The sequence below is a fragment of the Scophthalmus maximus genome, chromosome 20 (assembly GCF_022379125.1).
Source record: "Scophthalmus maximus strain ysfricsl-2021 chromosome 20, ASM2237912v1, whole genome shotgun sequence".
NCBI lineage: Eukaryota > Metazoa > Chordata > Actinopteri > Pleuronectiformes > Scophthalmidae > Scophthalmus > Scophthalmus maximus.
This window is the reverse complement of record NC_061534.1, coordinates 13098009-13115927: the sequence shown is the minus strand read 5'-3', so window position 1 is coordinate 13115927 and position 17919 is coordinate 13098009. Positions and strand designations below refer to the sequence as shown.

At 41.8% G+C, this 17919-nt stretch overlaps 1 protein-coding gene across 1 annotated transcript in view; it reads right to left on the bottom strand.

Moving 5' to 3' along the window:
* The window catches only part of col27a1a (collagen, type XXVII, alpha 1a), a 66244-nt gene that overhangs the window by 10192 nt on the left and 38133 nt on the right, over positions 1-17919 (bottom strand). The window contains exons 13-32 of the mRNA XM_035608574.2: positions 17216-17269; positions 15549-15593; positions 13582-13635; positions 13296-13340; positions 12422-12475; positions 11996-12049; positions 11659-11712; positions 11522-11575; positions 10969-11022; positions 10777-10821; positions 8842-8895; positions 8697-8741; positions 8539-8592; positions 8378-8431; positions 7000-7053; positions 6251-6304; positions 3008-3061; positions 2702-2746; positions 1802-1846; positions 1449-1502 (exon numbers count right to left, since the gene is read on the bottom strand). Coding sequence (XP_035464467.2) covers positions 1449-1502; positions 1802-1846; positions 2702-2746; positions 3008-3061; positions 6251-6304; positions 7000-7053; positions 8378-8431; positions 8539-8592; positions 8697-8741; positions 8842-8895; positions 10777-10821; positions 10969-11022; positions 11522-11575; positions 11659-11712; positions 11996-12049; positions 12422-12475; positions 13296-13340; positions 13582-13635; positions 15549-15593; positions 17216-17269 — 1026 coding nt within the window. The remainder of the gene's footprint in view (positions 1-1448; positions 1503-1801; positions 1847-2701; positions 2747-3007; positions 3062-6250; positions 6305-6999; positions 7054-8377; positions 8432-8538; positions 8593-8696; positions 8742-8841; positions 8896-10776; positions 10822-10968; positions 11023-11521; positions 11576-11658; positions 11713-11995; positions 12050-12421; positions 12476-13295; positions 13341-13581; positions 13636-15548; positions 15594-17215; positions 17270-17919) is intronic.

Below are 17919 nucleotides of genomic sequence, written 5' to 3'. Positions count from 1 at the left end.
TCGAAACCTCAGCGCATGTGAACAATTGCCGCTCCCCGGTTGACTTGCGTCCGGGCCAAACAATAGAAATGATATAACGAAAGTCACCTGTGTGGTCTTTCATTAGTGTTGCTGATCACAAGCCCAAAGAAAGTTAACAACAAAGCTCAGAACTGAAATGTCTGTCGGTGAACGCAGCTGTGCAGCGCAAGAGATGAGACAACGGAGAAGGGAAAACAATGAATCATTTTGAATGATATATATAAAGGGGAATTCCCACAAACAAACTCCAATTGTTCCACACACTTTGGCAATTGAATCTTGTTTATTGGTAAAAGTTTATTGGTAACAAAAGTGTGGCCTTCCTAAATGCAATCCAAGCCAACTTTTAACAAAGCACAAGACTGTACACATACTATGTATTGCAAATTGTATATTTCTAATAAAAATGCTAATTACACCACTGCAATCCTTAATACATTTGAATATTAATAATACTATTATTATTATGATGTGAAGTCTTAATGTGGTTTTATAACTGCCTAGGTTATGTACCTGCCTGCCTTGGCACTCTTGAAAAACAGATTTTTATTCTCAAGGTTTTTCTTTCTTTTATTGTTCTTACTCCTGGTTAAATAAAAGTTATATACAGTTTTATGTCTGAAGCGCGCACACACACACACACACTAGGCCTGAAATCCACACTAGGAAACAGGAGATTATCAGCCAATGCTTCATTCAACACTGAAAACAGAAAGCAAATTGCTGCCTGTTCCAAAACGTGCGTGCTAAACTCTGCATGCAACCAAACTGAAACGTTTTCTATGCCTCTATTTCTTGCTCAGCCTCTCTCACTGCTCATAAAGGAAAACCACATGAATGACCACAAATCTTTTGCAGTAAACGTTTTATCCATTATGGCAATAATCACCTCTATATTCCCTGCACGGTCAGTAATTTAGCACTTCTATAAATAAGGTGCTTCTTTTACAAAAATCAGTCTCCCCGCGTGCCTGCAGTTGACTCTCTTTTGCCACTTCAGAAGAGATGTGTGAGGGATGAGACAATTCTCTGGCTGCTGCGGAGGAAACATTTAATACAGACAAATATATGTTTAATAAGCACTAAAATATGTCTCATAAACTACTTCCTGGCTGCAATGTTTTGGAGCTAGCAGGGCTGGGCAGAGCGAACCAGGCTGCTGTTTTGTTGCCAAAGATAATGTAATAAAACTAGGATGGCAATGAAGAAGGGAAAGGAAAAGTTTGATGATGGAGGATACGTGAGAGAGAAAAATACAGCAAAACATTAAACCTCAAGTGAGAAAAACAGAATGAGAGAGAGAGAGAAGATGAAACTGAGACAGCCAGAGAGATTAAGGTAAGTGAGGGGAAGTGTAAAGATGCTGAGATGATGAGCGAACAGGAGCGAAAGATATAAAAGGGATGGAGATGAATGGAGGATCGTACCGGCACGCCTGCTATTCCCTTGTCCCCTGGAGGTCCTGAGGGCCCTTGGATACCCTAGATACAGAAGATACAATGAGCAGCAGAACATAGCTAATAATAAAGAATGGATTGTTTACAAAATGCGCTCAAATTCATGTTTTTCTTTTACCATTTTTTTTTTTTACATTTTCAGGACTGATATCAGACACAGTACTTAGTAGGTACCAATATGCATCAACAATTAAACAATATCACACAATATTTTGGTATGTACATACAATGTACTCTATGCAGACTATAATTCTTGTTGCTATGGGCCCAGAAGTGTCTCTTCAGCAGATTATGAATATTATTTTATGTATGTGTGAACTCACAGGAAAACCTTTAGTCCCAGTTTCCCCTGCCTCTCCGATCTTCCCCTGCAGGGACACAAGGAAAAAAAAACCTCAACTATAAGTACAACAGGATAAATTAGATCACGGTTCATCAGTACTGGATCTGTGATCACACAGTCAAAAGTTAAAAACTGGACAAGAAATAGAAAGTTCATTAACATACAGTTTGCTCCAGCCCCCACGCAGCCCTCAAAACAGGATAAAGTTTAACATAGGACCAGACTTAATGAGGCTAAAGTTCATATGCTGGACCTAAAGACACATTATTTGTGTTATAATAGTACATGGAAAATAATAACTGATAATTGTACTACTTGCCAACGAAACCCAGAGGGGGTAAAGAGCTGAGGCTGTGTGGACAATGAACCTTAACATCACCTTGATTTTCACTCAACAATGGCATGTGCACTTGTTTGATGACACACTGTAAAAGTTATTTTTTTGTATATGCAATCTTTTCTCTTGCTTTAATGCATTTATTTGCCCCAAAGTGAATGTATTGTCTCCTAGTACATTAGATTTACAAACCTTTCTATGGATAACAGATGAGCGTCTTTCAGTGATGGCGATGGCCAAGTAATTTTTTCCGAAGTGGGGAGGAGTTTCAGAAGGTGGAGTTTAATTGCAGGCCGAGTGCTCAAATTTCACCAGCGAGCCGTGAAAACAGCTGTGTGCACTCCACTTTCATGTATGTAAATCTGACAGAAACCTCCCAAGGACGGTTTCTTTCCTCAAACTGACCGTGGGCCCTCCCCTCTGCTGCTATCATGTCGGCCTCCTAAATCATGCTAATGCCTCGCCTCTCCAGAGGAACATAAGCACCGAAAATATATGACAGGAAGGAGTGGAAAAGTATAAAAGTACCCAAGTAAGCTTTACCTGTGGTCCAGGGAAACCTATTTTTCCTGGAGGACCTTCAAGACCCTGTGGAGAGAGGGAAGGATGAGAGATGGCAGTGTGTTGGTCAAAGTATGTTTCCTGCCTTGTGAGTGGATGGAGAAGCTGTGCGGCTTGCTGTTTTTTGGTGGGCTCCATTTTCACTCATTGAGAATGTATTCCTATTTCATGACATTTTACGGCCATTACTCTTGTGTCTGCACAGTTTGACTCCGTGAATGCTTCTAGTTTTATAGATCGACAACGAAATTTCAACGTGTGCGTGCACGATCAAGTCAGATTTCTTACCGTCTTGCCCTCTAACCCCATCTCTCCTGTTGGACCGTCAGGCCCTATCGCTCCCTGAAACACAAGACAGTTGTCATTTCACCAACAGAGGTCACTGTAACACAGGCAGACATCCACAACACACTGAAAATAAACATCTCGGTGTAGTGTGACATCAACGGTGCCCAAATGGCAGCAGAGACCAACCCGACTGTGCCTGCAAACTACACTTTTCACGGTAAATAAGAAAATACGTTATGTTTAAGTGTGCGTAAAAGTGAATGTGTGCATATGTGCATAGAGGGGCCGTGTTCATCTACAGTCTCTATATGTTGTCACACATGGCAGCACTCCTGGCCTATGAACTTGCACTACCTTAATACTAGTATCAGGGCACGAAGTCTGGGTGCACATAAATACTGACTGTTCACACTTAAAACACACACACACACACACACACACACACACACACACACACACACACACACACAGTCCGAACGTTTAGACTGTGTGTCTAAACTGTCAAACATAATCAATCGAAAGTGCTTAAAGACCTGATAGTCCAGCGAGCAGTGATAATAAATGGGACTCAGGCAGCCGACCAGTACAGTCCATCTGCTCCGCACCTGCACCAGGACAACGTTTCCCATCCATACTGTGGAAGATGCTCGCCCACGGAAACACTGAGAAGATCCTGTGTAGCTGATCGTTTCTGACACTCTATGGGTCTTAGCTATCAGTGATTATAAAAAAAAAACCAAGTAGGCAGGAAGTAGAGATTTAAATCATTGTTATTTTAGATATTTAAGTATGACATGAACCAGCCACACAGGCAGCCTTGTTGTGAGAGCGGTTGAATGGACGCAGTAGGAGCTTGGCCTGTGGAGAACGCCGCGAGCCGAGGTGCTATAAGCCTATTATACATAGAGCTGGATGAGCAGCGCTCATTAACATTCCTGTCTGGGGTACCTGCTACCCCACTGGTTACGTTTACATAGCCTGATTAGCCGACATGTAAAGGGGGAAATATTTCACCCATCAGGCCGTGGAAAAACACTCAAGATATCAAGGCTTCAAAGTGAATTAATGACACTGAGTTACTTTAATTTGTAACATGAGACTGACCCCCTTTTTAAACAAAGGCAGACAGGGAAAACCAGGAGCACGAAGTCAAAACAATCAAAAACAGCTATTTAAACGAGTCCAATAATAACCACCAACTGCTGAGAGTTAGGAATGATGAGATTAATCTGCACCTCAATATGGAAAAGATTAGCGGTGATTTGCAGGTCAGACAAGATGAGGAGTTATTAGCTAGAAAGCATGATAAGTCAGACTGGCGATATCTCATTTTGCCGACATCCACGCGTTTGATTCCAAACGTTGAAATATTCTTTAACATGCAAATAAAACACAGACAGAAAACCAGAAACAACAGCAGTTCTTGGTTTTTCTCACTAGCTTGATGCCAAAAAGGAGTTGTATCTCGTCTCGATGCCACAGTATTTCCATGTTACAGAACACTGTGGTTCCATGTTTCCAAGAGTGAAGACGCTTGTTACATTTCTGTGCCCTGTGCCTCATGCCAAGTAGCTAATATGAAAAAGCTGTGGTGTTAAAATCTATGTAAACATCTAAAAAAGGCCTGATGGGTAACTTTTATCAAAAGAGATGGAACTTGGTGCCTGTCATGACCTCTTGAATAAAATGGTTGCACGTATTTATGGAAAAAGGAGGACCCACCTCTATGTCTTTGGGGTTTCTAAACTTAGGTTTCTAAGCCCCCCCCCCCTCCAAATCATGAAGCAACAGACAGATTTACTGGCAGTGGAAACTGCTGACATTACTATTAATTGAAAACACAGCTGGAGACATAAGAGTGTGTCCAGGCGAACCACCGCGAGGCCCATCTCCCATTGAAGGCCTCAGATAAAGAAGCCCACTTTCCAGCTGGATCGGTGGACGGTAGCGATAAAAGACAAATCTTTTTAAAACTTTTGGAAAAGGTCAGCGACGTTGTCTGCACTCCACAAGAGAGCGGTTCGAGAAGCACAAAAGGGAATCACACCGCCCACAACATCGGTTTTATTGTAATAAGCATCATCGCTACAGCAACACCCATCATCATTGTTATCCTCGATCATTGTCACTATTTACTGCTGCTAAATTCTCCTTGAATCCACTTTCATTCCCTCTCTGAACTGTGAATTCAAGAATAAATTTGCTTTATGTTGTTACAGAGGCCAGGTTTTATGAAAAGCATTACTCATCTTGTCTCAAATTTCTGTTGGTGAGATTTAGCCAGCTGAAATTCCAATTGTTATCCCCTTGTTTTCATCTTTCACAAAATGCACGGGAGTTAAATACAATTTCCCTTTAACTGATACCATGTCATTATTGGCATCTATATATGCAATATATTAACTATCTTAGACTAGACTAAGTGTAACTTATAACATGGTTTACTTTGGGTGTAATATCGTATATTGTCTATGTAATCCCAATGTGAAACACCTTTCCACTTGAAGCTTTCAGAAATGTCTGATATCAGGCGTTTGACTCCAGTAATGTGAAGAAAAGTGACATAATCTCTAATTTCTCTAATGGTCCTTTAGTCTAGCACTCGGAAAAAATAAAACTCAGCTCTATTACTAGATCTCATTCTATCCAGGTTACAGGTCTAAAAATGGCAATTGTGGTTTTCTGTGCTTAATAAGTTTGGCTGATTCAAGTCTTTTTTCAATCCTCCCACAAATCATGTTTCCCCGGATCACTAAATTTCCAAATCCCCAACACAGCTTCTACAAAAGCCAGGTCACGTTTTCCACAACAAATATCATGTAGTTAGATTCACGGTGGGGTCTTTCCCATAAGTAGAAGTTATAGTTCCATCTACAAAGACTAAAAAATGAGCTGTTTGCTCTACATCACTGGAGCTTTTCAGCAGTTATAATGAGCACCGACTTCTGAAAAGAATGAAATAGACTCATTCTTCAACTCTGAACCCGAGAACGTGTTATGCAAGCACCCATGTCATTAAACACATGTGACATCAGTTTAGAGGCACTTCATTATGTTCACCCACTCAAGTTTTTCCAATGGCTCATCAACAGCATATGGCTCACAAAATCGGCACGTATACAAAAAACAGAACACTGATGTGTATCTGCACCCGAGTGTATGATCTGTTCTTAAGGCTGGGATCTACAGCATCAACGCCTACAGTATGCTGCACAAACATCAGGTGTGAAACTTCAAACTTACCCGCAAGCCTTTGGGTCCTCTGGTACCGGCTGGCCCAGTCGCTCCAGGGGGGCCCTGACAAACAAAAGTAAAAGAGGAGAATAAAGAGGAAAGGAGAGGGGGGGAAAGGAAGAAGAGGAAGATAAAACAAAGGTTTACACTGACAGAGCACAGAGCCCCTGGTTGTGACCCTGGGGGGCAGCCTGACCTCAGGAACACACTGTGGGGATTGTTGTTAGATCTGTCACTCACGCCAATTAAAGGGCCTGTTCTGGAATCCTGCTCCGCTGAACCCCTGAGCCCCGTATTTATGTTTGTTTTGGTGGCTCCGTGGCCCCCCCACCTTCAACCAATGGCAAGGACACAGCAAGGGGAAATGAGGGAGGTGGCAGGGGCAGCTTCTAATTGGTTATAGGTGTTGGGCTTTTGACTGACAGGAGGGTAATGCAGGTTCAGCGGGAGCCTGCCAGCTCTCATAACGCTCCGAGAAGGCTTTGCGGCAGAGGGTGCACACCAGGATCATGTGCTAAAAGAGGACACCGACTACCCCCACCAAAACACACCTTTGGTAAACACAACGAAACAAAAAAGTCGCTGATCATAGCCAGGGAAATGTAATTTCTTTTGTAGCCTTTTTCGGATTTTATCAGTTTCCTATCACAAGAAGGAATTCCTGTGGTTAAAGATCATACAGCTAATCTACTATACATCCTCATACAGCATCACCCTGAACTACGATTTGGTGAAATAAATAAAGACAGGTGACTTACTGGTCTTCCTAGTGGTCCTGTGGGCCCAGTCTCCCCTGGTGTCCCTGGGTGACCCTAATATATGTTAACATGCACAAACACACATACAAGATATATATATTACAAGTGACAGAAAACGGGTTATCAACTCCAATAATCAGTGAGTACGGACATCAGTTGATATTGTTGCAAAGCAGCGCAAAACTAGTATACTATGAAACTTAAATAAATTTGACATCACTGAACCGATGTTTTCACAAAGTTTTCAAATGTCTTCCTATTGTGTCTTAGAGACTCTCAAAATTGTACAACAATGTACAAGTTTGAATTTGTTTTATGTGATAGGTCGGATTTCATTTACACACACTAGCATAAGCACAAATATACGTCTGCAGAAACGCTCTGTGCACTGGAGAGCACATCTAATGTAGCAATAGGAGACAATGGGGGAAAGAGAAAAACAGACAGGCCCCGAAGAGATGATTTTATAACTGAAAACATACTGCTATTGGCTGCTTTTTGGACATCAAGTTTGGCCCCGGCCATTTGTAAAAGCCTAACTATATAATGGGGAGCTATTTTTTAGTCTGACTACTCGAATCAGTGGAGTGCAATAAAGTCTAACTAATATCCAAACTTATAGAACAGTAGGCAAGCGCTGATCTCATGCGTCCACAGGAGTAAATCATATACGCCTGCAGTATAAGCTCTCTGTTAGTAGCTATAGATGTCTGCCTGTCAGCCCCATTCAGTTTGTATGATGTAGTCTTTTCCAGAGGGTCTGTTTCTGTTTTGCAGCTGAGAGAATGGGCCAACAGAGGACTTCCTTATAAGTGTGTTTGTGCGTGCGCACATGTGTGTGTGTGTGTGGCAAAATCCTCAGAGAAATCCAGCTGGCTGTCAGCCAGCAGGAAACCTCTCTCTTTCAGCAAGAATGATGACTAAATTCTTATCTGCTGCAGTACTACATTGGACGGCCCATATCAAATAAAAACTCAATGCGACAGAGCCGCCACTTGTCTGTTTAAGCAGAATAAGTCAGAAACTCTCATTCTTCAACTCCTCGATCTTCCTTTCTTGATACCTTTGAGCAAATCCTAGTCGCACTGGTGTTTAATCACGAGAGGTATGAACTTCCTGTGGTTTTTAAATACTGTCCAGGGTGTAAATCATTAGTCCTTTCTCCTTTGGCATATTGTTGTTGCACTGACATCACACATCGGTATATTCCCATGGGAATAAGACACGTTTAATCTAAGAAACCCATTATTTTTTGGGGAGGATTTTCTTAATGACACAGCACCAGAAAATCCTGTGTCAGCTCATATTTTCACATTCTCAAATTGTGTCCTTTTTCAAATTGAAACCCCTCAGTGCTGTCTACCTCATTATATCTTACCATTGATCCCTTTTCTCCAGGTGGTCCCGGAAGGCCCATCTCCCCTCGATCCCCCTAACAATGCACAAACGACATTCAGCCTTCATAGTCACCCTGGGACAACTGGCAACATCTCAAAAGAAATTTACAAGAAAGGAACAAGGTTGTTTTGTTTTTTTAACCTTCTCTCCTGCCAGTCCCTCCTCTCCCACAGGTCCGATGAAACCAACCAAGCCCTGAAAATGCAGAGACTCAATGTTGAATGGATGATATTTGGATAGATGGTTCGGAAAAGGTGCAATTACTCCATACAGGGAGAGACAATGTCAGGATTTCTTACTCTTTCTCCCATAGTTCCGACTGTTCCTGTGACACCAAGCTCCCCCTTCGAAGACAAATTTATAACTCGTCATATAAAAAGAAAACAATTAAATATTATTAGAATTTTTCTAGAAAGATCATATGTGAGTGTTGTCTTTATTTACCTTAAGTCCTTCTGGCCCAACCTTCCCAGGAAATCCTTTTCTGCCCATTCTACCCTGAAACAGGATGTTGAATAGAAAAATTTATCGTGAAAAACAGTCATCAACTCAATGCATCATTAACATTCATCAGCAATTATCAGTGAATAAAAAGGATGTGTTTCCCTTTGAAATGACAATTTGAAGAGAGAGCTTGGAGGCAGTCTGCAGCTGTTGCCGCTTACTCTACATGCCGCTGAAATATGTAATGGTGTGTAAAGGTAATGCTGACAGTAGAGTATTTGGCAGGCTGTGAAAGTGTACGACTGTAATGTTCCTCTTGCAGAGACAGTAATTCCCAGGGTTAAGAGGGGGTCTAAGAGCTTTTTTACAAATAAATAACTCTAGGTCAGAAATGACTTCGCCAAACTCCTTAAGATAGAGTTACTCAACAGTTCCAACATTTTACACCAGAAAAGTTGGCAGCTTTCACAAGACAGCGCACGCTAATACTGTATATTACTCAGACGCAATAAAAGCAGATTTTTGCAGTAACACGAGAAATAATATGAGCTGTCCGGGATTTGACTGACCACATTAACCCAGGCAACAAAGAAACGCTTAAAGAAAGAACGAAAATTGCTCCATGAGAGAGGGAATGGAGTGCAACCGAGAAGGTGTGGGAGATTTTTCAAATAAAAACAAGGAAGACTGAAATAGGGAGAGGGTGTCATCCTGAGCACAGCAGAGGAAAAGCTAAAAGACAGCTGGTGGAGGAGTGAATTGGAGGAGAAGGTGAACCTGTGGCACCTGGCCAGAGATCAATCCCAGCTACTGAAGGAGCCATACACCCTACTTCCCCTCAGATTGGGGGGAAGAGAGAGGGGTCAGAGCAGACATCCGAGAGGATGGGAGGATGGGGGTGACTGGGAGTGAAAGAAAGTTCAGGATGACTTGGAGTGAAATAAACTTATGAAGAAAAAAAAGGTACTCGAGTCTGGGATAGAGAAATAGAACCCAAATAAACCATTGTTAAAACAAAACTAACAAATCTTCTATTCCTGCGGTAGTCCATTAACACCCTATTGCACCCAAATCTACCACCCATAAACATGGTGGTGGCTGTCAACACCCCCTGGTGGTCAAGTACAAGGATCGCATGCAGTCCTTTTGTTGTGAGACAATCCTCCAGGGACAGGCTAAATCAATCTCAATAAAACTCTAACCACACACAGCTACAGAATCGCTCCAATTCAAACAGAGAAAAATCCACATCGACAACCTACTTTATTTGCTCAAATGCATGTCAGATGAACTATCGCTGTGGTACTTCAAACTTTGGGATGCATAGTTAGGTTGAGCACTTACATTATACTGCATAGTAAAGCAAGTTACACATGATTTAGACTACAGACGTCTATGGATCACAGCAGGCTGGTGTCCCTCATTCAATGTCTTCTCCTTTTAGAGATACATTAACAGGCTTTCACTGCAGACTAGCCAGCTGGCACCATGTGTTTCTTTGTTTTGAAAACCAAAAAGCCTGTGAATAAGTTTCTCTTCCCGCGAGGCATGCTGGTGGATTTCCCATCATACTGCAGTTGTGTTCCACTCCGTGATATTTCTATCCCTTCCGCTCTCTCTCTCTCTCTTTGAAGATGAGTTTGCCACAGATATAAAAAGGATGAATGAAACCATACATGCACATGATAGACGGTTTGATTGTCTTGTGCGGGATACAGTTTAAACGTGCCAACTTACATAAGTGGACTCACAAACGAGCGCAAACTCAGCGTTTCATTGCACATGCATGGTATTATTTATATGTTATGCTGGTATGAGGTGAACGAGCAGAAGTTAAGAGGACTCTCGTGTCTAGGCTGCCTAAATCAAAATTAATGGTGATCCTTGTTATCTTCCTTCAGCCAAGCAACGCCAGGTGTTTCCCTAATTACTCACCTCGAGTCCTGTTGGGCCTGGCGGTCCGATCGGGCCCTCGTCTCCCTGGAAACAGATGATATTGACCTAAGCATGAATTATGTTTGGGGACATAAGGCAGCCCTCAGCGAGGAAAAGTCTTGTGCCGTAAAACTAAAATGCCGTTTGGCACTTTGGGGTCGTTCTGATGTGACGGGTGTCTGACATTCTTACCTCCAAGCCAGGCACCCCTCGAGGCCCCGGTAAACCTCTGGCCCCTAGTTTTCCCTGGCAGGTAAAAAAAAAAAGCAGTCAAATGAATGCTAATGTGTAAAGGCAACTGTGGGATTTACACATATGTTTTTTAGCCATGGTGGTGGCATGGCCCTAGGGAAAGCAATGTTCACCAATTTGGAACAGACTGAAATATCTGAACAAAAGGATTACATTAAATGTAGCGCCATCATCAGGTTAAAGTTTCAATAAATTTAAAAAAATTGGTTGATAACCAAAAACCTGGAACAACAATGACGTTCCAGTCAACTTTGGCTGTACTCTGCATATTGTCGTAGCAAATGTTGGCATACTAACATGTTAAACATGTCACAGAAATAATAGCAAGGCTGCAGACTTTTAAGCAGAGGTCGGTAATTCCGAGATTATAATGGAACGATAACCCCAACTGCCAGTTTCCAAAATTTAATGGAACGCAGCATTGTCCTGTTTTATGTTTTGAATCATATGCAAGGTGATGGACTACTCAGCCAAGATGATATGTTTTAGTCACCTTTGGTCCTTCAAGGCCGTTCTCTCCTGGTGGTCCCATGTCACCAGGGAAACCCTGTCATGATCAAGGGAAAAATGTAATTCTATATTTTCTCTGTAAAACAGATGCAATGTTGCAATGAATGTGCAAATACACACCTCAGGACCTGGAGGTCCAGGTGCACCATCAGGCCCCCTCTCTCCCAACTTGCCCTAAAACAAAGACAAAGGAGAACATGAGAAATGTTATAAAGAAACAGTTGGATATTTTAGGAAATATACTGATTTGCTTTTGTGGTTAGATGAGAGGAGTGCTATTATCTGCAACTGTCCATTTAATGTAAGGACACAAGGATGCTGGTTAGCTTGCTATTTCTTGTTTCCAGTCTTTATGCTAAGCTAAGCTAATTGACCACTGGCTGTAGCCTTATATTAAAGGGACAGATAACCCATGTGATTGTTGTCAATCTGCTGAGGCCAGAAAGCCAAAGCTAACCTGTAGTCCTGGTTTCCCACGGATGCCTGGTAAACCTGGAGCTCCCTGGATGCCCTGTCCAATAAAAACACAACATATAAAAACCAAGACAGAAAGTATTCAGTAGCAAAAAGCAGAACTTTCTAACAGTCAATAGACATACATGACTGCACAGTATTACTGTCGTCTCATGGGACGTCTTTGTTCTATGATGTTAAATAGGTTTCAATTTTGCTCACACAGACAAATGACGAGGATTTACATAAGAATTTCCATTAGCTGGCCAGTGCACATCTGGCCAAGTCATTTCGCAAAGACAGTTCCGCAACAAAGGCTGCGTGTCTTTGGAGGTTTGTGTTGGGGGCAGCGTACAGGTCAGGGGCTAATGAGGGGAAAGGATGCGTGAGCTTTTATGACATGTACAAAGGTGTTGCAGTGGTGATCTACCTTGTCTCCTTTGTACCCAATCTCCCCTTGATCTCCAGGAATCCCAACATCACCCTGATGAACAGAGGAGGAGATGAACGCAGGCAGGGATGGTTGAGGTACAGACAGAAAGAGAGAGATATAAAGAACATTAGGGATCAATCACATTCAGCTTTTTGATTAATTAATTTTGTATTAATTAAAAATTCTTCGTGTTGTGTCTGTCTTTATTTTAGCTTAGCTTTCAGGCTTCTGCTTAAATCTATGAGAGTATATTTATTTGAGTCTCTTTGAGTTGCCGGACCATTCAAACACTGTCCAAAACTCACTTAGTTAAGGTTGAAAGGTCCCTAATTTGGGACCCCACATGCCTGAGGATCTCAGAAATTCAAAAACAGCAATCATATTTTCAATCCCTTTGTAAATTACTATAATTATTCTCTTTTGTTATATGTTTCTTCTATATAGTAAGTGCTTCATACAAGTGCTTGTTTGAAGGCATAGTTGGACATTCTAGGAGAGACGCTTATTCAGTTTCTCTGCGGCGGGTTAGATGAAAATATCATAACCCTTTGCCAGTCTTTATGCTAAGCTAAGCTAACTAAAAATGAAAGATGGTGCCAATTCCTTGAACATATGTTACAATGGATTTCATGAAAATTACACGTGTAGGACTCGTATTGGTGGATATATAGAAAAGCCTGCAAAATCACATGCTTTAAACAAATATCAACAGTCATCAGAAGTTTGTATACGCATGGTTGAAGGTGGGACCTAATGAAAGCATGCTCTATGTCTAAAGGTTGGACAGAGATGGTTGCAGTAGGGTGCAAAGGAGTACATATCAATCACATGCTGCACAAGACCAGGCCAATAACAGGAATATTCAGATCACCTTATCACCTTTCAGTCCAGGTTCTCCTTGATTTCCGGGCACCCCCTGGAACAAGCACCCACAGATGGGTTAGTAAACGGCCCCCAGACCCTGACCAAAATTCACCCTAATGTTTTCTGAAGAACAGCTGCTTATGAATATTATGAAACAGCAACTTGCTTATTTTCCATTATCTTGTTTTATAGCATACATAAAATAACTACAAGGCAGTCTAAACAAGACAATGCAAGATAATAGAGTTAAGGTAACAGCTTCCATATGTGTCTGTGTCTGTGTGTGAAATTACCTTCAGTCCATTAGGTCCAGAAAGGCCCATCTCTCCCACAGGTCCCATATCACCCTGAAGCCAGAAGAGGGAACAAATGAGAAAAATGTTCATTTTCAAATATATCATATAGGCCTAGGCATAAAATACTGATTAAAGGGGCAGTAAGCAATTATGGAGAACGTAGTTGTTTGTAGTAGATTTTTTTGACTGCACTGGTCGGGACTCGAACCCCCAGCCTTGGGTATGGGAGACAGATCCGCTTATCACGAGGCCAAAACCCCAGAGTTGTAGCATTTTTTTTGTTTCCAATTTACAGAACCACACAGAACCGACAGCTTGGGGACCGTGAGTAAACATTCACTGAATTTAACAAAAAGTGTATTGGATAAAATGGCTTACTGCCCCTTTATTACATTGGTCAGAGCACCAATTTTCAATAAAGCACACAAGCATGCACGCACGCACACATACACACACACACACACACACACACACACACAAGCTTTATTGTCTTGCTTCCAGACTCAACACAAAACAATGGATAATAAGATGAACAATAAAGATAAGGAATAGATCTTGCAGCTTGAAGCCAAGACTCTGCTCGGTCAATTGCTCTCTTGCCACAGTATGTTAAAGAAAAGAGACTGTACTGTGACCATGTTCATGAAAATGCTCAAGAAACATGTCCTTTCCACTGACAAGCATCACAGGCTGCTAGAAGTGATCTCATGTTCGAGCCTATGCAGCTCCACATTTTTTGCTTGAGTCAATTCGAGATTTGTAGTGTTTACATGCGTGAATGAGGATATTATTGTAGTATGTAAAGCAAAAGGAGACCCTCACAATTCTCTTGATTTGGTGTTGAGAGTTTAAAAGGTTTCTGGGAAAATCTAATTCCTGGGAATTAAGTCTCACTCTGGAGTCATTTGCTTCTAAGACCTCGGCAGACCTCTAGAGGTCCCACTGATACTTAACTGTCACTCGTCCAAATCTCGGAAATGCACAAATCAATATATTGTAATCAATATATAAGTTTTTAATTGAATTCAGATTTGTGGATTTGCTATACATGCCTGCCCAAGGGTCAATTCGTGGCTTTTATAACCTCCACCATATTAAAGCGGAGATACTCTTTACTTTATCTAATGGATTGTCACATTTTCTAAGTTGTCTACATGTTAACACTTTCCTTCTCTTGTACTGGCCTGCCATCACTGAGGCCTGTGGCCCTGAGAGAAGGTTGCTTGTATATTTATATCTTTGAAGTGCTGCTGGTGTGTCCTTTACATTATACAGTCGGATCAGATGGATGCGGAGGACACGGAGCTCAGAGCAGAGCTGTAATCAGAGAATCCTCCAATTACAGGCCTACAACCACCGCCGATGGCCTAGAATAGAACCGGGAGGAGCGGCAGCGATGGGCGAAGACAGTACAGGAAAAGAGAAACCAGGGACACATTATAATCAGACACAATTATGTGGCTGTTTGGCTGGGCGGGCACGGAGGGCAAGGTGATAGGTGGGCGGGGCGGGGGTTGGGGGGACTGGGGGGCTGCTCAAAAATAGTTAATGAGAAAGTGGAAAACAGGATGCCTCGTCAAGGTTTGTGTTATACTGATCAAACATGACCGTCATGTTTGTCAGAGGAGGAAATAACAAGTGACAAACTGCACAATACAGGCTATGCAGCTATGGCAGAAATAACCCTCATCATTCATCTTGGCTTCCAAAGGCCATCCACTTCCGGACACTTTTTTGATCAGTTTACAGTGGTAAAGAACCTACAGAGAGCGGTTAGATTCCCAGTAAAGTGACTGGCAGTGTAAATAAAGATGAGCTGGAGTCTTTTTTCACTTAGGTAAGGATTTTGTGTTTCATTCGAACATTATCTTTACAGCTAAATATGTATGTGATAAGTGTCTGGGAAAAAAACAGGAGGACAGTGCAAAGACTACACACTGAATCACACATATACTACTACTCACAATCAGTCCAAGAACTCCATTTGGACCAGGGGCTCCCAGGTCACCCTAGTCAGAGAGGAGGAGAGTAAGTGAGATGAAGGGAGAGAGAGAGAGAGAGAGAGAGAGAGAGAGAGAGAGAGAGAGAGAGAGAGAGAGAGGAGCAAGTTTCTGGGGTTATTGGCTCTTTTTTAAACAAACATGCTCAGAAGAGTGGCTCAGTGTTCATCGCAGCTTATGAGAGGGGGCTGTATGCACGTGTGTGTGTGTGTGTGTGTCTCTGAAGTGAACGGGAGGGGATGTGAGTGCATTGCCCCATAGTGGCGTTTTCAAATCTGCAGGTGGGTTCTCCCTCAAAAAATGAAACCGAATGATAAAACGAATTTTACAGACATTCATGGTCCCCAGTGGATGTATGCTGCTGACTTTGGCGACCCCCTGACTGTGCACCGTGGGTTTTAACTTATGCTATCAAATATTTTAGCATCTACCAGATAAATTGGTAAAAACATTCTTGGTTTCAAGATGAGGAAACCTTGTGACTCCGGACTTTTTGTCCGCACCATCATCATTGGTTTATGAACAAATAATGTATCTGCAGACTAATGACAGTCCCATCAATGTCAGCTATTCTTTTTTGTTGACGCGAAAATGTTAGTATGACAACATGATAACATGATTTTTTCCCTACTTTTTAAAAAGCTCTCTTCTCTCAAACAGAGAGACAGAAAAAGAGTGGCTTGTGTGGGGCAGAAGTATGGTAAGTTATTATTCAAGATTACTCAAAATATACACTAACATCTGAGACATAATTCACACGCTGGAAGATGAGGTCATGCGCTCAGGGAAAATATAAGGTGCAGGTTCTTTAAGAGATAAGTTTCGTGATGCCAATTTTTGGAAAGTTTATCGTTTCTTCAAAGATGAATGTTTTATGCTTACTCTGTATTTCTGAGTGTGATACAGAGCAGCTTCCTGATGTTTTTATGTTATTGTTTTAGAGCGTCTCAGTTCATGAGGAAGTGCTACATTTGTGTCAATGACAGTGAATGTCAATAAAAAAGTGAAAATGCTAAGATCAAATAAACTGATGTCGTCCATATAGAAAGAAACATGCGACAGACTGTGTTTGCTGAAATACCGTTACTTCAATGGGAATAATGACTCAAAATGACATCCTATAACATAATTTAGTCTTCTTGGATATCACTTCCTAATAAAACAGGTTGTGTGTGTGTGTGTGTGTGTGCGTGTGTGTTAGTGGCCAGTTTACAGTAGTGAATGGAAAAGGTTGCATTTGGAAGCCAGACCAGCGAACTGACCCACGTTAACACTGCAGGTTTGAAAAAACTAGTGCTAAGTAAAATTATCTACAACAGAGGGCGGGGTGGGATGAAATGAAATGCAGCAATAAAACTTGTGCACAGCAAAAAAAACAACTAACTTCAGATAAAACAGAAACAGAGGCAAACTGCAGGACTTCCGGATGATTTACCCACCAGCACTGCCAAAATGTCACAGTGCTAAAACACCCGGTGTGTACAGGGTGTTGTACAGTTTGTGTGCGCGCAAAACCACTGCTCTGAGTTTGTGTGTGTGCATGTGGCGGGTATGTGAGTGTATATGCGCGTGCACGATGATCGGTGTATTTAGGTGTATGAGGTGTGGGTAACAGGGTGTGTGAGACATACTGGCTCTCCATCTGGTCCTGGTGGTCCTCTCTCCCCAAAGTCCCCCGGAAACCCCTGAGGACAGGGAAAGGATCTGTTATGTTCAGTTGCACACAATCAAACTCAGACAGCCAATTAAATATATATATATCTATCTATATATACAATTATAATATAATCAACAAGTTGTGAACGCAACAATGATATATCATCACCTCTAAAGTGGATGGAGCCACATTATTATTATGGTATTATAATAACTCCAACTCCTGAGGGAAATATCTGGCTCTTTGGCTGCTAGAACTTAAAGAACTTTTTCGTTCTAAAACAGCTGCCTGTCAAAAACAGCCCGCAGACGCTGCTTTGACAGCAGCGAGACTGAGCCAAAATCAAAGAAAACAAACAAACAAATTAGCTGAAAAAATGCTTTCAAGCTTAAAGGGACTGCATATTTGGTTGATAAGCTTCAAAAGGTTTATCACTATGAGCGACTTCTAGCACAGGAAAGTCATGTGTTGCATATTTTGGTTGAATGAGGCCACAGCAAACACAGTAAAATGCAATGCTAACTGCACTGGCTGTGCAACAAAAACGGCCACGGTACTCCCTCAAATCACATTCCTCAATCATGGAATTAATGACAGCCCCCCCCCCCCCAAAAAGAGGCCTTTCACTGACGGAGGGTGTGTTCGTGTTATGCTCATCTACTTCTACTAATGCAAATG